A 22,619-nucleotide genomic window follows, 5' to 3' on the forward strand; every position below is an offset into this window, starting at 1 on the left:
TCTGCACCCAGTAAGCGCTCAGTAGATACGATCGAATGAATTAATGAAGGCCCCACCGTTCCTGGGAGTTTTCAAGGAGGAGGCTCAGGGTTTTGGGGCTCTGCTTCTCTTTGGGCTTGGTCCCCGCTCAACTGGGACTGGTGGCTCAGCGGTCACGGCGGGAGACGGGCCGTGTTACCCCCGGTTCCCAAGGATACGGAGCGGGGTCCTCTGTGAGCTCACGGGACGCTACGGTTCGCTCTGCTGACTCTTCCTCCCCTTGCCAATGTGGAGGCCCCTGACGGTTTGCCAAAGTTTTGGCTCCTTTTCAAAAATCCTGACTTGGATTTTTAATGCAGTTCCTCAAGCACTAAGGATGGATTCAGCACACAGCACGCAGCGGTAAGTGGTCGGAGAGCAGCGTGGCCCAGTGGAAGACAGAGCGCGGGCCTGAAAATCAGAGGACCTGGGTTCTAATCCCGCCTCTGCCACTTGCCTGATCTAGGTCACTTCACTTCTCTGTATCTCAGTTTCCTCATCTGTAAAATGGGGATTCGATATCTGTTCTCCCCTTAGACTGTGAGCTGGGACGGGATCTGGGTCGAACCTAATTATTCATTCATTCATTCAATAGTATTTATTGAGCGCTTACTATGTGCAGAGCACTGTACTAAGCGCTTGGGATGAACAAGTCGGCAACAGATAGAGACAGTCCCTGCCGTTTGACGGGCTTACAGTCTAATCGGGGGAGACGGACAGACAAGAACAATGGCACTAAACAGCGTCAAGGGGAAGAACATCTCGTAAAAACAATGGCAACTAAATAGAATCAAGGCGATGTACAATTCATTAACAAAATAAATAGGGTAACGAAAATATATACAGTTGAGCGGACGGGTACAGTGCTGTGGGGATGGGAGGGAGAGGTGGAGGAGCAGAGGGAAAAGGGGAAAATGAGGCTTTAGCTGCGGAGAGGTAAAGGGGGGATGGCAGAGGGAGTAGAGGGGGAAGAGGAGCTCAGTCTGGGAAGGCCTCTTGGAGGAGGTGATTTTTAAGTAAGGTTTTGAAGAGGGAAAGAGAATCAGTTTGGCGGAGGTGAGGAGGGAGGGCGTTCCAGGACCGCGGGAGGACGTGACCCAGGGGTCGACGGCGGGATAGGCGAGACCGAGGGACGGCGAGGAGGTGGGCGGCAGAGGAGCGGAGCGTGCGGGGTGGGCGGTAGAAAGAGAGAAGGGAGGAGAGGTAGGAAGGGGCAAGGTGATGGAGAGCCTTGAAGCCTAGAGTGAGGAGTTTTTGTTTGGAGCGGAGGTCGATAGGCAACCACTGGAGTTGTTTAAGAAGGGGAGTGACATGCCCAGATCGTTTCTGCAGGAAGATGAGCCGGGCAGCGGAGTGAAGAATAGACCGGAGCGGGGCGAGAGAGGAGGAAGGGAGGTCAGAGAGAAGGCTGACACAGTAGTCTAGCCGGGATATAACGAGAGCCCGTAATAGTAAGGTAGCCGTTTGGGTGGAGAGGAAAGGGCGGATCTTGGCGATATTGTAGAGGTGAAACCGGCAGGTCTTGGTAACGGATAGGATGTGTGGGGTGAACGAGAGGGACGAGTCAAGGATGACACCGAGATTGCGGGCCTGCGGGACGGGAAGGATGGTCGTGCCATCCACGGTGATGGAGAAGTCTGGGAGCGGACCGGGCTTGGGAGGGAAGATGAGGAGCTCAGTCTTGCTCATGTTGAGTTTTAGGTGGCGGGCAGACATCCAGGTGGAGACGTCCCGGAGGCAGGAGGAGATGCGAGCCTGAAGGGAGGGGGAGAGGACAGGGGCGGAGATGTAGATCTGCGTGTCATCTGCGTAGAGATGGTAGTCAAAGCCGTGAGAGCGGATGAGTTCACCGAGGGAGTGAGTGTAAATGGAGAACAGAAGAGGGCCAAGAACTGACCCTTGAGGAACTCCAACAGTTAAAGGATGGGAGGGGGAGGAGGCTCCAGCGTAGGAGACCGAGAATGATCGGCCAGAGAGGTAAGAGGAGAACCAGGAGAGGACAGAGTCCGTGAAGCCAAGGTGAGATAAGGTACGGAGGAGGAGGGGATGGTCGACAGTGTCAAAGGCAGCAGAGAGGTCAAGGAGGATCAGAATGGAGTAGGAGCCATTGGATTTGGCAAGAAGGAGGTCATGGGTGACCTTAGAGAGAGCAGTCTCGGTAGAGTGGAGGGGACGGAAGCCAGATTGGAGGGGGTCTAGGAGAGAATGGGAGTTAAGGAATTCTAGGCATCGATTGTAGACGACTCGTTCTAAGATTTTGGAAAGGAAGGGTAGTAGGGAGATAGGACGATAACTGGAGGGGGAAGTGGGGTCAAGAGCGGGTTTTTTTAGGATGGGGGAGACGTGGGCGTGTTTGAAGGCAGAGGGGAAGGAGCCCTTGGAGATTGAGTGGTTAAAAATAGAAGTTAAGGAAGGGAGGAGGGCAGGGGCGATGGTTTTAAGAGGGTGAGAGGGAATGGGGTCCGAGGCGCAGGTGGAGGGGGTGGCACTTGCGAGGAGGGAGGAGATCTCCTCTGAGGATACTGCAGGGAAGGATGGGAAAGTAGGGGAGGGGGTTGTTGGGGGGGAGGGGAGAGGCGGAGGGGTGACTTTGGGGAGCTCAGACCTGATCGTGTTGATTTTCGTGAGGAAATAGGTGGCCAGATCATTAGGGGTGAGAGATGGGGGAGGGGGAGGAACAGGGGGCCTAAGGAGAGAGTTAAAGGTCCGGAACAATCGGCGGGGGTGACGGGCATGGGTGTCGATGAGGGAGGAGAAGAAGCTTTGCCTGGCGGAGGAGAGGGCAGAGTTAAGGCAGGAAAGGATAAATTTGAAGTGTGTGAGGTCGGCTCGGTGCTTGGACTTTCGCCAGCGGCGCTCAGCAGCTCGAGCATAGGAGCGTAGGAGGCGGACGGAGGAGGTGATCCAGGGCTGTGGGTTAGTGGCGCGAGAGCGGCGGAGGGAAAGGGGGGCGAGAGAGTCGAGATGAGTAGTGAGGGTGGAGTTGAGAGCGGAGACCTGATCGTCGAGAGTGGGAAGAGAGGACAGGGCGGCAAGGTGAGGCGAGATGCTATTGGAAAGACGGATGGGATCGAGAGAGCGGAGGTCTCTGTGGGGCAGTAGCGAAGATCTGCAGGGGGAGGGAGTGTGAGAGATGAGGCAGGTGAGAAGGTTATGGTCCGAGAGAGGGATTTCAGAGTTGGTGAGTGAGGAGATAGTGCAGCGGTAGGAGATGACGAGATCGAGGGTGTGACCGAGTCGGTGAGTGGGCGCGGTATGGTGGAGGAGGAGGTCGGCAGAGTCGAGGAGGGATAGCAGGCGGGCGGCAGAGGAGTCGTCGGGTACATCCGTATGGATGTTGAAGTCTCCAAGGATCAGAGTGGGCAGAGAGAAGGAGAGAAGGAAGGTGAGAAAGGGGTCAAGGTGGTTGAAGAAGTCGGAGGTGGGACCGGGAGGGCGGTAGATGACGGCGACAAGTAACTGGAGTGGGTGGTAGAGGCGAATGATATGGGCTTCGAAGGAGGGGAAGGAGAGGGAGGGGGGAGGAGGGATAGTGCGGAAGCGGCATCGGGGCGAGAGGAGGAAGCCGACGCCTCCTCCCTTACCGGTGAGTCTGGGGGAGTGGGAGAAGGAGAGGCCTCCGCCGGAGAGAGCGGCGGCGGAGACCGTGTCTTCGGGAGAGAGCCACGTTTCCGAAAGGGCGAGGAGGAGGAGAGAGCGGGAGAGGAAAAGGTCATGGATGAAAGGTAGCTTGCCTGTAACAGAGCGGGGGTTCCAGAGGCCACACTTGAAAGTAGCTGTGGGTGCAAGGGGAGGAGGGGGGAGGGGCGGGGGGAGGGGAGGGTTTGGATGGGAAGGAGGTGGCGGGGCCCTGGACGAGGAGAGGGGGATGAGGGGTGGCGGTGGGACAAGAGGACTGGGATGGGGCGTGGGTGGGAAGAGAGAAGGGGGGAGGGGGTGAAGAGGGGGTTAGGTGGGGGGAAGAGTAGGGGGAGGGGAAGAGGGTAGCGCTGGTAAAGTGGGGTTCTAGGGCGGGAGAGGGGAGGGGGGAGGAGACAGAGGAGAGAGCGGGAAAGAGCTGAGCGAGAGAGGGGAAGGGGAAGGGAAGGGGAGGATAGGAAGGGGCGGGAGGGGGGAGGGGGGGAGGAGGGACATGGCGAGGCCAGAGAGGTGGGTGGCAGCACTGACAATAAACAGTAATAAACGAAATCGGTAATATAGCAACATGATACAATATGATACAGTACAGTGGTGCTAATATAGCAACATGATACAGTATGATACAATATCGTCGTGTTAATAAAAGGGGTGATGACCAGGGTCGGGGGTAGACTCGATTAAGGGGCGACCTGATCAAATTCAAAATCTGACGACAATAAACAATAAAAAGTGAGATCGCAAATATAGCAACATGCTACAGTAAGGCACACTACAATAGTGTTAATAAGCTTGTGTCTACCCCGGGTGTGGTACATTGCTTAGCACATAGTAAGGACTTAATAGAACTATTATTGTTCTGTTCTTTATTTTGCTCATCTGTAAACTGGGGATAAGATCCTTTGCTCTTTCTCCCACATAGACCGAGTGAGCCCCGCGTGGGTCAGGGACCGTGTTTGCTCTGGTTATCTTGTGTCTCTCCCAGCAGTTTGTACGGCGTTTGCCACGCAGTAAGGATTTAATGAACACCATACTTTGTATTATTATGTCGACGATGATGACAAATCCTGAAAGGAGAAGAGATAGGGCACCAGTTCATTCATTCGTTCAGTAGTATTTATTGAGCGCTTACTATGCGCAGAGCACTGTATTAAGCGCTTGAAGTGCCGGCCTTCCCTTCCCCTGGAGGCAGATGGGGGTGAATAGGGAGGAGGGGGGCCAACTAACACCTTGGGAAGACAAAAAACCAAGAAGGGGCAGGGCCTAGTGGTTAGAGCTCGGGCCTGGAATTCAGAAGGACCTGGGTTCTAATTCCAGCTCTGCCACTTGTCTGCTGTGTGACCTTGGACGAGTCACTTCACTTCTCTGTGCCTCAGTTACTTCGTCTGTAAGAAATGGGGATTGAGACTGTGAGCTCCACGTGCGACAGGGACCACGTCCATCCCGATCAGCTTGTATCTATCGATTGTGGTTTAGCGGAAAGAGCCTGGGCTTGGGAGTCAGAGGTTGTGGGTTCTAATCCCGGTTCCACCACTTGATAATAATGTTGGTATTTGTTAAGCGTTTACTATGTGCAAAGAACTGTTCTAAGCGCTGGGGTAGATACAAGGGAATCAGGTTGTCCCACATGGGGCTCACAGTCTTAATCCGCATTTTACAGATGAGGTAACTGAGGCCCAGAGAAGTTAAGCGACTTGCCCAAAGTCACACAGCTGACAGTTCAGTGGAGCCGGGAGTAGAACCCATGACTTCTGACTCCTAACCTCATGTTCTTTCCACTGAGCCACGCTGCTACTCTAATAATAGCATTTGTTAAGCGCTTAGTGTGTGCCAAGCATTGTTCTAAGCGCCGGGGGGGGGGGGGGATACAAGGAAATCAGATTATGATGATGTTGGTATGAGGCTCACAGTCTTCCTCCCCATTTTACAGATGAGGTAACTGAGGCCCAGAGAAGCTCAATGACATGTCCATGGTCACACAGCTGACATGCGGCGGAGCCAGGATTAGAACCCACGACCTCTGACTCCCAAGCCCTGTGCCACGCTGCTTCTCTTGTCAGCTGTGTGACTTTGGACAAGTCACTTAACTTCTCTGTGCCTCAGTGACCTCATCTGTAAAATGGGGATGAAGACTGTGAGCCCCACGTGGGACAACCCAACTACCCTGTTATCTACCCCAGCGCTGAGAACAGCGCTGTGCACATAGTAAGCGCTTAACAAACAAATACCAACATTATTATTATGTGAAGCCCGTCAATGGCCAGGGGCTGTGTCTCTCTTTGCCGATTTGTCCATTCCAAGCGCTTAGTACAGTGCTCTGCACATAGTAAGCGCTCAATAAATACTACTGAACGAATACAGGGTAATCAGGTTGTCCCACGTGAGGCTCCCAGTCTTCATCCCCATTTTCCAGATGAGGTCACTGAGGCCCAGAGAAGTGAAGTGACTTGCCCACAGTCACCCAGCTGCCAAGTGGCGGAGCCGGGATTCGAACCCATGATCTCTGACTCCCAAGCCCGGGCTCTTCCCGCTGAGCCACGCTGCTTCCCAAGCAACCCCGGCATTAATAATAATAATAATAATAATAATAATGTTGGTATTTGTTAAGCGCTTACTATGTGCCGAGCACTGTTCCAAGCGCTGGGGTAGACACAGGGGAATCAGGTCGTCCCACGTGGGGCTCACAGTCTTCATCCCCATTTTACAGATGAGGTCACTGAGGCACCGAGAAGTGAAGCGACTTGCCCAAAGTCACACAGCTGATAAGTGGCCGAGCCGGGATTCGAACCCATGACCTCTGACTCCAAAGCCCGTGCTCTTTCCACTGAGCCACGCTGATAGTATTTATTGAGCGCTTACTATGTGCAGAGCACTGGACTAAGCGCTTGGAATCATCGACCCCAGCGCTTAGTTCAGAGTCGGGCGCCTAAGAAGCGCTTAAGACAGATGACAAAAAAGCAAACGAAAAGGAGGAGGGGCGCGGGTCACGACCTCTAAGTGGGCTCAGGTCGGCCCTCCTTCTCCCTCGCCTTCTCATTGGCTGCCCTCCTCACTCCCCCCCCCGAGCTGCAACATGAAGCGGCGTCTGATTGGTCCAATCCCCCTCCGCGTCGCTCTGATTGGCTGACGGAAGACACGCCCCCTTCCCTCCCTTTTCCCCCCCTCCTCCCCCGGCCTCACGCCCTGGGCCGTACCATGAGGAGAGGTCGGATGGGGGGACCCGCCTCCGGAGAGGCGGTGGTCTGGGGGCTCCGGCGGGGTTTCTGCCGCCGGACCGGGGGGAGGAGGGTCTCCGGGAGGGGGCCGTTAAGGGGTCGGTCCGGGGGAAAGCGGGAGGGAAGCGGGAGAGGCAGCGGTGCGGGAGGTCTCCCCTCCAGGCCGCGGTGGTACGGTCGGGGAGCGGCTCCCGGCGCCGAGGCTCCCGCAGAGTTGGAGGCTCCCGCGGCGGGCGGACGAGGAGATGCTGCGCCGGCTCCTCCTGGGCCATCCCTGGCCCACCGGGTGAGTGCCCAGCCCACTCCGCGCCCTCATTCGAGACTATTTATTGAGCTCCTCCTAGGGGCAGAGCACCGCGCTAAGCGCTTGGAACGGACAATGGGGGCAACAGAGACCAGCCCTGCCCCACGACGGGCCCCCGGTCGAAACGGGAGAGACAGCTGGCTCTCAGCAGGGGTTGGGAGCTCCCCTCCTCCCGGAGGCCTGCCCGGATTGAGCCCTCCCTTTCACTTATTCATTCGATCGTATTGATTGAGCGCCTACTAGGTGCAGAGCACCGTGCTAAGCGCTTGGAACGGACAGTGGGGCAACAGAGACCAGCCCTGCCCCACGACGGGCCCACAGGCCAAATGGGGGAGACAGCTGGCTCTCAGCAGGGGTTAATAATGTTGGTATCTGTTAAGCGCTTACTATGTGCCGAACACTGTTCTAAGCGCTGGGGTAGACACAGGGGAATCAGGTCGTCCCACGTGGGGCTCACAGTCTTCATCCTCATTTTACAGATAAGGGAACTGAGGCCCAGAGAAGTGAAGCGACTTGCCCACAGTCACACAGCTGACAAGTGGCCGAGCCGGGATTCGAACCCATGACCTCTGACTCCAAAGCCCGTGCTCTTTCCACTGAGCCACGCCGCTTCTCGTGGCTTGGGAGCTCCCCTCCTCCCGGAGGCCTGCCCGGATTGAGCCCTCCCTTTCACTCACTTATCCATTCGATCGTATTGACTGAGCGCCTACTAGGTGCAGAGCACTGTGCTAAGCACTTGGAATGGACGATTGGGCAACAGAGACCAGCCCTGCCCAACGACGGGCCCCCGGTCTAAACGGGGGAGACAGACAGCCGGCTCTCGGCAGGGGTTGAGAGCTCACCTCCTCCACGAGGCCTTGCCAGATTGAAGTCCTCCCTTTCCCTCATTCATCCAATAGTATTTATCGAGCGCTTACTATGTGCAGAGCACTGCACTAAGCGCTTGGAATGGACAGTTGGGTAACAGATAGACAATCCCTGCCCAATGATGGGCTCCCGGCCTAAAGAGGAGAAACAGCCAGCCAGCACTCAGGAGGGGTTGAGAGCTCACCTCCTCCAGGAGGCCTTTCCGGGCTGAGCTCTCCCTTTCACTCATTCAATCATTCCGTCGTATTTATTGAGCGCTTACTATGCGCAGAGCACTGCGCCGAGCGCTTGGAATGGACAGTTCGGCCACAGAGAGAGATCATCCCTGCCCGACGACGGGTTCCCGGTCCAAACGGGGGAGACAGCCGGCTCTCAGCAGGGGTTGAGAACTCCCCTCCTCCGGGAGATCTGCCCAGACTCCCTTTCACTCATTTATCCATTCACTCGTATTTACTGAGCGCTTACTCTGTGCTGAACACTGTACAAAGCGCTTGCAGTAGACAGTTCGGCAACAGAGAGAGACCGCGTGATGGTCTCCCCGGATAAACGGGGGAGCCAGCCAGCTCTCAGCGGCGGGTGAAAGTTCACCTCCTCCACGAGGCCTTCCCAGACTGAGCCCTCCCTTTCACTCATTTATTCATTCAATCGTATTGATTGAGCGCTTACTATGTGCAGAGCACTGTACTGAGCGCTTGGAAATGGACAGTTGGGCCACAGAGAGAGACCATCCCTGCCCCGTGACGGGCTCGCAGTCTAATCGGGGGAGACAGACGGCGGAGCAAAACAGAACGAAAGAAAAGCGAGACCACGTTATCACGGCAAACAGAATCAAGGGGATGGACACCTCGTCGACAACATAGATAGGGTAATAAATAATCTATAGAAATGAGCACGGTGCTGAGGGGAAGGGGGAAGAGCAGAGGGTTGGGGGGGGAAGAAACGGGGGAGCAGAGGGAAAGGGGGGCTCAGTCTGGGAAGGCCTCCTGGAGGAGGTGAGCTCCCAGGAGGGCTTTGAAGAGGGGAAGAGAGTTTGGCGGACGTGAGGACCGACCCTCCGCCCAAGGAGCCGCCGAAACGCGGTCTGGTGACTGCGGGCCGGGCCTGGCGGTCGTGGGTTCTGATCCCGCCTCCGCCGTGTGACCTTGGGCAAGTCGTTTTTGACCCCCTCGGTGACCTCATCTGGGGATGGAGTCTGGCGAGCCCCACGTGGGACAGGGACTGGATCCAACCCTATTTGCTTGGATCCACCCCAGCGCTTAGGACGGTGCCTGGCACGTATTAAGGCCATAACAAGTACCACCATTGTTGGTGTTATTGTTATTATTAGAGAAGCAGCATGGCTTAGTGGCAAGAGCACAGGCTTGGGAGTCAGAGGTCATGAGTTCTAATCCCCCCTCCGCCGCTTGTCAGCTGTGCGACTTTGGCCAAGTCACTTCACTTCTCTGGGCCTCAATTCCCTCTTCTGTAAAATGGGGATTAAGACTGTGAGCCCCCCGTGGGACAACTTGATCACCTTGTATCCCCCCCCCAGCGTTTAGAACAGTGCTTCACACATAGTAACTGCTTAACCAATACCATTATTATTATTATTTTACAAGGTAATCAGATTGTCCCACTTGGGGCTCACACTCTTTATCCCTATTTTACAGATGAGGTAGCTGAGGTACGGAGAAGTGAAGTGGTTTGCCCAAGGTCACCCAGGAGACCGGTGGCAGAGCCGGGATTAGAACCCACGTCCTCTGACCCCCAAGCCCGGGCTCTTCCCGCTAAACCACGCTGCTTAGGGTCCTCTTCCCCGCTGACCCTGTCCTGCTGATTCCTCTCCCACCGAATCCTCCGGGGCCGCCCACACCTCAGCCTCTAATGATAATAATGGTATTTGTTAAGCACTTACTATGTGCCAAGCACTGTTCTGAGTGCTGGGATGGGTACAAGATAATCTGGTTGGACACAGTCCCTGCCCCACGTGGGGCTCACAATCTCAATCCCCATTTTGCAGTGGAGGTCACTGAAGCACAGAGAGTAATAATAATGCATCTGATATTTATTAAGCGCTTACTGTGTGCCAGACACTGTACTAAGCACCGGGGTGGATACAAGCAAATCGGGTTGGACACAGTCCCTGTCCCATGTGGGGTTCACAGTCTCAATTCCCATTTTACAGAGGGGGTAGCTGAAGCACAGAGAATAATAATAATAATGATGATTCTGGTATTTGAGTGCTTCACTGTGGTCAAAAAAAAATGTTGGTATTTGTTAAGCGCTTACTATGTGCAGAGCACTGTTCTAAGAGCTGGGGTAGATACAGGGTGATCAGGTTGTCCCACGTGAGGCTCACGGTTAATCCCCATTTTCCAGATGAGGTAACTGAGGCCCAGAGAAGTTAAGTGACGTGTCCACAGTCACACAGCTGACATGTGGCAGAGCCGGGAGTCGAACCCATGACCTCTGACTCCCAAGCCCGGGCTCTTTCCACTGAGCCACGCTGCTTCTGTGCCTTGTTTTTGTCCATCTCTCTCCCCCGATTAGACTGTAAACCCGTCAAGTGGCGGGGATTATCTCTCTGTTGCCGAATTGTACATTCCAAGCGCTTAGTACAGTGCTCTGCCTGCTCAATAAATACTACTGAATGAATGAATGAAGTCGAGCATTTAGTACAGTGCCCTGCACAGAGTAAGCACGCGGTAAACACCGTGGACTGAGCAGTTGATTGACTTCCTCCCCAAGGTCTTAACCCCGAATGACTCCTTCCTCGTCTCCCGCCCCGCAAAACTCAGGCGAAGCGTGAGGCTGAATTCTCCCTTTAACCTTGTAGCTGGCTGCTTCCGACCTTCCCTGATATCGATGCCCCAAGATTTGCCCCCTCACCCCGGCTCCGTCTCCTCACTGAAGGGGACCCCTCTTCAGAGGAGCAGCCCGGCTCGCTGGACAGAGCCCGTGCCCGGAGTCCGAAGGACCTGGATTCCAATCCCGGCTCTGCCACTTGTCTGCTCTGTGACCGTGGACAAGTCACTTCACTGGGCCTCAGTGACCTCATCTGTAAAATGGGGATTGAGACCGTGAGCCCCAGGTGGGGCAGGGCCTGTGCCCAACCTGATGAACCTGGATCTACCGCAGTGCTTAGACCGGTGCTTGGCGCCTAGAAAGGGCTTAACGGGAACCGTAATTATGATTAATAATAATAATAATGTTGGTATTTGTTAAGCGCTTACTATGTGCAGAGCACTGTTCTAAGCGCTGGGGTAAACACAGGGGAATCAGGTTGTCCCACGTGGGGCTCACAGTCTTAATCCCCATTTTACAGATGAGGGAACTGAGGCACAGAGAAGTTAAGTGACTTGCCCACAGTCACACAGCTGACAAGTGGCAGAGCTGGGATTCGAACTCATGAGCCCTGACTCCAAAGCCCGTGCTCTTTCCACTGCACCACGCTGATTATTATTTTGCAGGATTCTGGGCGTGGCTGGGCAGATTCATTCGCTCGTTCAGTCGCATTTATTGAGCGCTTACTGTGTGCAGAGCACTGTACTAAGCGCTTGATCCTTTCTCCCGGGCTGTACACTCTGACCCGCCGGATTAATCAGTGTCTCCCACCATAATCCCGCCCTGTTCCACCCCGTCTCTGGCAGTGGCTTCCCGTGCGTGAATTAGTTACAGTCCCAACGTGAGGCAGGGGCTGAACTTTAGCCTGCCCCTGAGGCGGGGTAAACGTGAAAAACACTGGCCTCCGATCGGGTGTATCGGGTGGGGAAGCAGCGTGGCTCAGTGGAAAGAGCCTGGGCTTCGGAGTCAGAGATCATGGGTTCGAATCCCGCCTCTGCCACTTGGCAGCTGTGTGACTGTGGGCAAGTCACTGTGCCTCAGTGACCTCATCTGTAAAATGGGGATGAAGACTGTGAGCCTCACGTGGGCCAACCTGATGACCCTGTATCTCCCCCAGCGCTTAGAACAGTGCTCTGCACATAGTAAGCGCTTAGTAAATGCCATTTATTCATTCATTCATTCAACGGTATTTATTGAGCGCTTACTATGTGCAGAGCACTGTACTAAGCACTTGGAATGTACGAATCAGTAACAGATAGAGACAGTCCCTGCCCTTTGACGGGCTTACAGTTATTGAGCCCATACTGCGGGCAGAGTACTGTACTGAGCGCTTTGGAGAGTACAGTTCTAACAGTCACATTCTGTGATTCCCCACCCGGTTGCCGGCTGCCGAAGCGGGGAAGATGGCCTCACCCGCACCGTCTCGTTTCGGAGGCCTCTCCCACATTCCTCCTCCAGCTTTCCTGTGCTCCTGGGGAGGGCCCACCCTCTCTGACAAGCTGAGAATGGCTGGACCGGTTCTGACGGGTCGGGGTGGCTCTAGGCCAGGGAGGACTTGAGGAGGCTTGTTCTCTCCTAGACCCCAGGGCCGTTTCCAGCCCGGCCAAAAAAATCAGTCGATCAATTGCGTTTACTCTGTGCACAGCAATGTTCTAAGAGCTGGGGCGAGTACTAGAGTTGGTAGGCGTTTTCTCTCCCCACATGGAGCTCAGAGTCTAGAGGGGAAGGCAGACGTTAAAAGAAATCACGGATACGGTCCTAAGTGCCGTGGGGCTGAGGACGGGGTGAGTAGCGAGGGCTTAAGGGTACAAATAATAATAATGGTATTTAAGCGCTCACTATGTGCGGAGCGCTGTTCTAAGCACTGGGGTAGATACAGGGGAATCAGGTTGCCCCGCGTGCGGCTCACAGTCTTAATCCCCATTTGACAGATGAGGTAACTGAGGCACAGAGAAGTGAAGTGACTCGCCCACAGTCACACAGCTGACAAGTGACAGAGCGGAGATTCGAACCCATGATCTCTGACTCCCAAGCCCGGGCTCTTTTCACTGAGCCACCCTACATCCAAGTAAAAAGGAGCTGCGGAAGCGAGAGGGAATAGGGGAAATTGGCTTAGTCGGGGAAGGCCTCTTGGAGGAGATGGGATTTTAATAAAGCTTTGAAGGTGGGGAGAGTGATAGGCTGTTGGATATCATAATGATAATGATGGTATTGGTTAAGCGCTTACTATGTGCAAAGCACTGTTCTAAGCGCTGAGGGGTTACAAGGTGATCAGGTTGTCGCGTGCGGGGCTCACAGTCTCAATCCCCATTTTCCAGATGAGGGAACTGAGGCGCAGAGAAGTGAAGTGACTTGCCCACAGTCACACCGCTGACGAGCGGCGGATCCTGGATTAGAACCCATGACCTCTGACTCCCAAGCCCGGGCTCATTCCACTGAGCCACGCCGCTTCTGGATAGGAGTTCAATTAGTCATGTTTAGCGAGGACTGTAGTAAGCGCTTGGGATAATACAGTAAAAGAGAGTTGGTAGGTTACCTGCCCACAAGGCGATTACGGTCTAGAGGAAGTTAGAGTCTAGTTTAGAGGCCCGAGGGAGGACACGGGTGAGCGATTGGAGGCGAAGGAGACGATATTGAGGTACGTTTGGCGGCAGAGGAGTGAACTGAGTGTGCTGGATGGCGATACGAAATCAGGGAGGTAAGAACGGACCGGAACCTCAAGTCCAGAACCAGAGTTCCTTTTACTCAACCCGAGGTGGCTCCGTTCCAAGAAGGATACCTCATTCTCCTTCCCCACCCTCAGACTCTTCCTGGTCTGGATTTGTGCTCCCTGGAGCCGCGTCAGGTGATGATAACAATAACGTTGGTATTTGTTAAGCGCTTACTATGCGCAGAGCACTGTTCTAAGCGCTGGGGGAGACAGGTTGTCCCACGTGAGGCTCCCAGTCTTCATCCCCATTTTACAAATGAGGGAACTGAGGCACAGAGAAGTTAAGTGACCGGCCCGAAGTCACACAGCTGACAAGTGGGTTCAGAACCCCCGACCTCTGACTCCCAAGCCCGTGGTCTTTCCACTAAACCAGGCTGCTTCTCTGTTCTTCCTCCTACTTAGATTGGGAGCCCCCATGTGGGACAGGGACTGTGTCTGACCTGATTATCTACCCCAGTGCTTAGCACATAAGTGTTAAATACTATTATTATTATTATCATTCCCTCTAGAATAATTTCTCCTGTTTCAGTTAGGCCCTGTGGTTTTGCCTCGGGAGCCTCACTGACCTTACCTCTCACTTGTTCTTCTTGCCTGCTGCTCCCTTTTTCCACATCTCACACCTTGGCTGCTGTTCCTTTATCTTTCTGATAAAGGAGAATTTACCTTATCAGGCCGCAGATAGGAGGAGAAAGGAAGAGAAACCGACAGCCGGGGGACAGCCGGGGCCCGGGTTGATTTTGAAGTTTGTGTGTCAACCCTCGTGCAGATGAAGTTCAGGTCTCCTCTTTGGGAGGGTCCCCCCGGGGAGCGGGCCCAGAGTTTGTCTCTGGGAGTAATAATAATAATAATAATAATAATGTTGGTATTTGTAAAGCGCTTACTATGTGCAGAGCACTGTTCTAAGCGCTGGAGTAGATACAGGGTCATCAGGTTGCCCCACGTGAGGCTTACAGTTAATAATAACGTTGGTATTTGTTAAGTGCTTACTATGTGCAGAGCACTGTTCTAAGCGCTGGGGGAGATACAGGGGCATCGGGTTGTCCCACGTGAGGCTCCCAGTCTTCATCCCCATTTTACAGATGAGGGAACTGAAGCCCAGAGAAGTGAAGTGACTTGCCCACAGTCACACAGCTGACGAGCGGCGGAGCCGGGATTCGGACCCACGACCTCTGACTCCCAGGCCCGGGCTCTTTCCGCTGAGTCACGCTGCTTCTCTAGTCCCCATTTTCCAGATGAGGGAACTGAGGCCCAGAGAAGTGAAGTGACTTGCCCACAGTCACACAGCTGACGAGCGGCGGAGCCGGCATTCGGACCCATGACCTCTGACTCCCAAGCCCGGGTTCTTTCCACGGAGCCATGCTGCTTCCCTGGGCCTCAGTTACCTCATCTGTAAAATGGGGATTAGCTGTAAGCCTCACGTGGGACAACCTGATTACCCTTTATCTACCCCAGCGCTTAGAACAGTGCTGCCGGGGCCTCTCTACTTCCAGTAATCCTCACACCCGCCCCGCGGCTGGCAGATTCATTCAATTCATTCAATGGTATTTACTGAGCGCTTACTATGTGCGGAGCACTGTACTAAGCGCTTGGAATGAACAGGTCGGCAACAGATCTGGTATTCCCCATCTGGTCAGAGAGGCTGGGGAAGGAAGTAGAGTCACGGGTTCTGACAGGAAGTGGAGGAAATCAGGGAACTCTCCGTCTCTCCTTTGGCCCCACAGGCTCAGGGGGATTAAACTCAGGGCAGGGAGTAAGATCGCCGCGTCTACCGCTCTGCTCATTCATTCAGTCGTATTTATTGAGCGCTTCCTGTGTGCCGAGCACTGTTATATTGTACTCTTCCAGGCGCTTAGTACAGTGCTCAGCACAGTCAGCACTCCGTGAACACGACTGATTGAGTTCCCAACTCAGCTGAGCCCTCTGCCCTCCCCGTGAAAAGAGAGTGAGATCATTTCCAGAAAGTGCTCTGAGCTCCTTAGAGGTAGGTGACATGAGGTGTCAGTGGTTGTTTTCATCCTGACTCTCTATTAGAAGCCATATAATAATAATGTTGGTATCTGTTAAGCGCTCGCTAGGTGCCGAGCACTGTTCTAAGCGCTGGGGGAGATACGGGGTCATCAGGTTGTCCCACGTGAGGCTCACAGTTAACCCCCATTTTACAGATGAGGTAACTGAGGCCCAGAGAAGTGAAGTGACTCACCCACAGTCACCAGCTGCCAAGTGGCAGAGCCGGGATTCGAACTCATGACCTCGGACTCCCAAGCCCGGGCTCTTTCCACTGAGCCATGCTAATAGTAATGCGTTTAATAATGTGGTATTTTTTTAAGCACTTACTATGTGCCCGTCACTATACCGTTGCTGAATTGTACATTCCAAGCGCTTAGTACAGTGCTCTGCACGTAGTAAGTGCTCAATAAATACTAATGAATGAATGAATGTACTCAATTCTGGGGTAGGTAAGTGTGGGAAGCAGCGTGGCTCAGTGGAAAGAGCCCGGGCTTCGGAGTCAGAGGTCATGGGTTCGACTCTCGGCTCTGCCACTTGGCAGCTGTGTGACTGTGGGCAAGTCACTTGGCTTCTCTGTGCCTCGTCTGTAAAATGGGGATTAACTGTGAGCCTCACGTGGGACGACCCGATTACCCTGTATCTCCCCCAGCGCTTAGAACAGTGCTCTGCACATAGTAAGCGCTTAACAGATACCAACATTATTATTAATCAGGTTGGACAGCCTAAGTAGCAAAAAGTGGTACTGACTTTCCATTTTACAGATGAGACAACTAAGGCATAGCATGATTAAGTGACTTGCCCTAGGTCATACAAGCAGACGAGTTGATCTAGTCAGGATTAGAACCCAAGTCTCCTTACTGCCAGGTCCGTGATCTTTCCACTGGGCCACGCTGCTTTCCATATCGCCGTGAAGCAGCGTGGCTCAGTGGAAAGAGCACGGGCTTTGGAGTCAGGGCTCATGAGTTTGAATCCCAGCTCTGCCACTCGTCGGCTGTGTGACTGTGGGCAAGTCACTTCACTTCTCTGTGCCTCAGTTCCCTCATCTGTAAAATGGGGATGAAGACTGTGAGCCCCACGTGGGACAACCTGATTCCCCTGTGTCTACCCCAGTGCTTAGAACAGTGCTCGGCACATAGTAAGCGCTTAACAAATACCAACATTATTATTATTATTATTACCTCTAAGCCTAACCCGAATTCTAAATATATCTGTAGCCCTTTCTTTTTCCTGGCTCAAACCCAACCCATTTAGTGTCTGACTACCCTGCTAGGCTGTTCTTGAGGAATAACAGTAGTTGCAGTATTTATTGAGTACCTCCTGGTTGCTGTGCACTGTATCCTAGCTCTGCCACTTGTCAGCTGTGTGACTGTGGGCAAGTCACTTAACTTCTCTGGGCCTCAGTTCCCTCATCTGTCAAATGGGGATTAACTGTGAGCCTCGTGTGGTACAACCTGATGAACCTGTATCCACCCCAGCGCTTAGAACAGTGCTCTGCACATAGTAACCGCTTAACATATGCCAACATCATTATTATTATTATTACTGAAGGGCCTGGGTTCTAATTCCGGCTCCTCCACTTACCTGCTATATGATCTTGGGCAAGTCACTTCACTTCTCTGGGCCTCAGTGACCTCATCTGTAAAATGGGGATTGAGACTGTGAGCCCCACATGGAACAGGGACTGTGTCCAACTTGATTTGCTTCTATCCACCCCAGAGCGTAGTACACTGCGAAGCAGCGTGGCTTAGCGCAAAGAGCCCGGATTTGGGAGTCAGAGGACTTGGGTTCTAATCCCGGCTCCGCCACTTGTCTGCTGTGTGACCTTGGGCAAGCCGCTTAACTTCTCTATGCCTCAGTAACCTCATCTGTAAAATGGAGATTAATAATAATAATAATGATGTTGGTATTTGTTAAGCGCTTACTATGTGCAGAGCACTGTTCTAAGCACTGGGGGAGATACAGGGTAATCAGGTTGTCCCATGTGAGGCTCACAGTCTTCATCCCCACTTTACAGATGAGGTAACTGAGGCACAGAGAAAATAAGTGACTTGCCCACAGTCACACAGTTGACAAGTGGCAGAGCGGGGATTCGAACCCAATACCTCTGACTCCCAAGCCCGGGCTCTTTCCACTGAGCCGACCGTGAGCCCCACGTGGGACAACCTGATTACCCTCTATCTACCCCGGCGCTCAGAACAGTGCTTGACACACAGTAAGTGCTTAGCAAATACCATAATAACAATTATTATTATTACAGTGCCTGGCACAAAGTAAGCACTTAACAAATACCATCATTTTTGTTTTTTCCCCCTCTCTGGGCCTCAGTTACCTCATCTATAAAATGAGGATTCAGAGTGTGAGCCCAATGTGGGACAGGGACCGAGTCCAACCTGATTACCTTGTATCTACCCCATAGCTTGGCACATAGTAAACGCTTAACAAGTACCATAATTATTATTAGTAATTATTATTACTCAACACTTGGGAAGGACAAAATAGAAAAACAGTGCGGTCCCTGGGTATAAAACAGTGCCTAAGTTCTGGGGACGAAGGGCTCGTGTCTGCAGTCCTCTAGACTGTAACCTCACTGTGGGCAGGGAATGTATCCGCTAATTCTTTGGTATTGTACTCTCCCAAGTGCTTAGTACAGTGCTCTGCGCACGGTAGGTGCTCAGTAAGCACTATTGATTGATTGATTGATCTTTAGCCCTGCACCAAACTCTCAACATTAACCATAATAGCATGACCTAGTAACAGAGGAGCAGCATAGCTTAGGTGATAGAGAATGGTCCTAGTAGTCAGAAGGACCTGGGTTCTAATCCCGCTCCACCACTGCTGTATGGCCTTGGGCAAGTGACTTAACTTCTCTGCGCCTCAGTTACCTCATCTGTAACATGGGGATTGAGACTGTGAGCCCCACGTGGGGAAGGGACTGGGTCCAACCTGATTATCTTGTATTTATCCCAGCGCTTAGTACAGTGCCTGGTACATAGTAAGCACTTAATAAATACCATGTAAAAAAAATCCCGGCCCCAGCCTACATGCCTGACACTGGCTCGGAGTGGCTTTGTGGACGGGGATTGTGTCTACTAACTCTGTGATATTGCGCTCTCAGTACAGTGCTCTGCATCCAGTAAGCGCTCAGTAAATATGACTGATCGAATCCCCATAATCTGCCGCTTCTTCCTGATGCACATTCTGTTGGGGGTTTTGCAGTGAGGACAAGGTGGTTGAAGAGGAAAGGGCATTATTTAAGAATAATTGTGGTATTTGTTAAGCGCTTACTCTGTGCCAAGCACTATATTAAGCGCTGGGGTAGATACAAGATAATCAGGTCCCACATGGGGCTCACAGTCCAGATAGGAAGGAAAATTGTTTTGAATCCCCATTTAACAGGTGAGGGAACTGAGGCCCAGAGAAACGAAGTGACTTGCAGCGTGGCTCAGTGGAAGGAGCCCGGGCTTGGGAGTCAGGGGTCATGAGTTCGAATCCCGGCTCTGCCACTCGTCTGTGGGCAAGTCACTTCACTTCTCTGTGCTTCAGTTACCTCATCTGTAAAATGGGGATTAACTGTGAGCCTCACGCGGGACAACCTGATTACCCTTTTTCTGCCCCGGCGCTTAGAGCAGTGCTCGGCACATAGTGAGCGCTTAACAGATACCAACTTGCCCAAGGTCACAGCGCAGGTGAGCGACAGAGCCAGGATTTCAACCCAGGTCTTCGGACACCCGGACCCATTTTCTTTCCATTAGACCGCACTGCTTCCCTATATTCAGTGGTTGGAGCATCGGGTTTCTTGTACCCTCCGTTATCTCAAATCTTTTCCGTCCTTTCCCATGAGGAAAGACGGGGGCAACGTTGGCGATTGACGTTTTACGGAGGGGGACTGAAGGCCAGAGAGGTGAAGTGACTTATCCAAGGTCACGAAGCAAGCCCGGTGCCAGAATAGAGCTACTAACTTCTAGCCAGGGCCCTCCCTTTTCGGACGGCTGCCCCTCGTGGCTCAGTGGAAGGAGCCCGGGCTGGGGAGTCAGAGGTCATGGGTTCAAATCCCGGCTCTGCCTCTTGTCAGCTGTGTGACTGTGGGCAGGTCACTTCACTTCTCTGTTACCTCATCTGTAAAATGGAGATTAAGACTGTGAGCCCCACCTCGGACAACCTGATCACCCTGTATCCTCCCCAGCACTTAGAACAGTGCTCTGCACATAGTAAGCGCTTAACAAATGCCAACATTATTATTATTACAATTTGGATCTCTGGGGCCCGGGGGCCCCAGGCTTTAGCTCTCTTCCCGAGCTCCTGGTCCCCCCTCGTTGCTTCCAGCACTGAGTTCAAACTCAAGCACGAAGTCCAGCATCCAGGTAAAATCAACAGCCGGGTGTTTGCTTTGGGTTCCGTGACGTGGGTGAGAGATAACGTTTTTCACTTCCCAGATGGGATCGTGGCGGTGGGAGCGAGAGGAGGAGGCGGGATCCTTGATGACCCGGAGTTAGGACTTTGGGGTTCAGCTTCTGCCAGCAAAAAGGCAAAAAATCTTGGCTCATGGTGTCTCAATCAGTGGCATTTATTGAGCGCTTACTGTGTGCACGGCACTGTACTAAATACTTCCCTCTAGGCTGTAAGCTCATTGCGGGTACGGATTGCTTCTGCCAACTCGGTTATTTTGTTATATCGTACCCTTCCAAGAACTTAGTACGCTGCTCTGCACACAGTAAGTGTTCAGTAAATACGATTAATTGTTTGGGAGAGTACAATAGAACCGAGTTGATAGACACCTTACCTGACTGTGAGGTTGTTTCCGGTGCTCATCTGGAATGAATAATGACTTCTGCCTGTACTTTGACTGAAAGCGTTGGCTTCACTCACTTGGCTCCCCGAGGATATGAAACTGTTAAGGCGCGTTAGGCTGGTGGGCTAATAAATCTGGGGTCCTCATTTGCAAGGCAGAGGTAATGAGTTCTCTCCATTTTGGAATTAAGATCAAAACATATCCCCATCCCATCTATAAAACTTCCTCAGAACACATTCTGCAGCACAGGGAGTTGGGAGTCAGGAATTCTGGTTTCTAATCCCGACTCCTCCACTTATCTGCCATGTGGCCTTGGCAAGTCACTTAACATCTCTGAATCTGTTTCCTCATCTATAAATTGAGGATTCAATACCAATCCCCTTTAGAGCGACAGCCCCAGGTGGGATGGGGACTGTGTCTGACCCGATTATCTTGTATTTGTCCCAGTGCTTAGTACAGCACTGAACAAATATCACCAATTTCATTATTATTATCCTCACCCATGCCTCCCTCCCGCTTACTCCCGAGCCAGTATAAGGAGAGGTGCAGTCCAACTCCTGATTATTAGGTTTCGCTTTCTGATTTTTCTTAGCAGCAGCAGCGTGGCTGTGTTCAGGACTTGGCGATCTAGGTGCGATGTGTTTTCTGCCTATCAATGAATGGTATTTATTGAGCGCTTACTATGTGCAGAACACTGTACTAAGCACTCAGGAGAGTACAGTATAACACAGTTAGCAGAGACATTCCCTGTCCATACGAGCTTACTCGCTCACTCCATCGGCTCCGGGGATCTCATTTAGACTGGGAGCCCCATGTGGGAAAGGGATCGTTTCTGACCTAATTAACTTTCACCTTCCCCAGGGCTTAGAACCGTGTTTGACGCCTAGTAACCTCTTAAATACCATAAAAAAAAAGTCGTCCCTGTCTCTGGGCCTCCAGATAACATCAAGAGGCTACGCAGGCGACATGGAAACCACAGAGGATGTTGGAAGGGAGGCCAAGGACCTGAGGCCTTCCATCCTCTCCTTGTGGCAGGTGCTTTCCTCCTGCCCACACTCCAGCCCAAACCCTTCTCCCTCCCACCCTTCACCTTCCCCCTCCCGATTCCCCGGGAGCCGCAGTCCCCTCCCTCGGCCCGGTCATCTGCCCGGACGGGGTGCCGGTTGTGCTGCAGCTGGCAGGGAGAGAAGACTGCTGGCTAACTGCCCCCCTACACCGCGGAACCCGGAAGCCGGCCAAACCCATTATGCCCCATTCTTCAGGCTTCCTGCTGCTGCTGCCGGTTGCTTTGTCTGTGGCTACCGCGGCGGGGAAGTGTGTGGGGCTCGGCCCAGGCCGGGGAGAGAGCGGGGTTGAGCGGTCTTTCCTTCAGACCCCTGGAGGTAGCAGGCACAAGGTTTGGATCCCGCAGAACCTCGGCGTCTCCCAGCTTTGACTCCCCTGCCTGGTGCTGGAGTAAGGGGGCCGGCTCCATTTGCCTTGATTCGGAGCGGTCGGCCTCCGGCCGAGGGAGAGGCCGGCCCCGGGCCGCAGTTCACAGCGTGTAGTGCTCTATCTCCATCCCGGAAGCCCTAGGGGCCCGTGGCAGGACTGGAAGGGTGAGAAAGTCTCAGGACTGGAAGGGTGAGAGTCTCTGGCCGCTCCTCGGGCTGCGTCGGGCCTCTCCACGGAGGCAGGATTATCTCTGGGGCCCACGCTCTGACCGCATCCCGGTTTGACGCTTTCTTGGCGTCTTGGCCTCTTCCCAGAGAGCATGCTTGCTCCTCAGCCCGCCATTAATAATGTTGGTATTTGTTATGCGCTTACTATGTGCCGGGCACTGTTCTAAGCTCTGGGGTAGACACAGGGGAATCCGGTTGTGCCCCGTGGGGCTCACAGTCTTAATCCCCATTGTACAGATGAGGTAACTGAGGCACCGAGCAGTTAAGCGACTTGCCCAAAGTCACACAGCTGACAAGTGCCCGATCCGGGATTCGAACCCATGACCTCTGACTCCAAAGCCCGTGCTCTTTCCACTCAGCCACGCTGCTTCTCTTTTCAAAAGTTTTTGCTGCCTCCCCTGGGTGAGCGGTTTCTGACCTCCTCACTGACTCCAGCTTCCTCCTCACTCAATCAATCCATCAAGCAGTGGTGGTTACTTAGGGCGCCCTGGGGGCAGAGCACATGTAGTAGGTGCTTGGGCGAGTACAATCGGTAGAAACGATCCCTGTCCTCAAGAAACTTACAGACTAGCAAGGGAGCTGGACACTA

The 22,619-nt window shown here is 53.2% G+C and overlaps 1 protein-coding gene across 2 annotated transcripts in view; it reads left to right on the plus strand.

The window, feature by feature from the left end:
* The first annotated feature begins 340 nt into the window (after positions 1-340).
* Positions 341-22,619, plus strand: part of ALDH4A1 (aldehyde dehydrogenase 4 family member A1) — a 58,087-nt gene continuing 35,808 nt past the window's right edge. The window contains exon 1 of one of the 2 annotated variants that reach the window (XM_029065389.1): positions 341-381. In XM_029065389.1, the coding sequence (XP_028921222.1) occupies positions 356-381 (26 nt within the window). In that variant the 5' untranslated portion in view covers positions 341-355. Of the gene's footprint in view, positions 382-7,056; positions 7,156-22,619 lie in introns of those variants that run through there. The other variant, XM_029065388.2, reaches the window with a different exon arrangement.

The sequence above is a fragment of the Ornithorhynchus anatinus genome, chromosome 5, assembly GCF_004115215.2.
Source record: "Ornithorhynchus anatinus isolate Pmale09 chromosome 5, mOrnAna1.pri.v4, whole genome shotgun sequence".
Classification (NCBI taxonomy): domain Eukaryota; kingdom Metazoa; phylum Chordata; class Mammalia; order Monotremata; family Ornithorhynchidae; genus Ornithorhynchus; species Ornithorhynchus anatinus.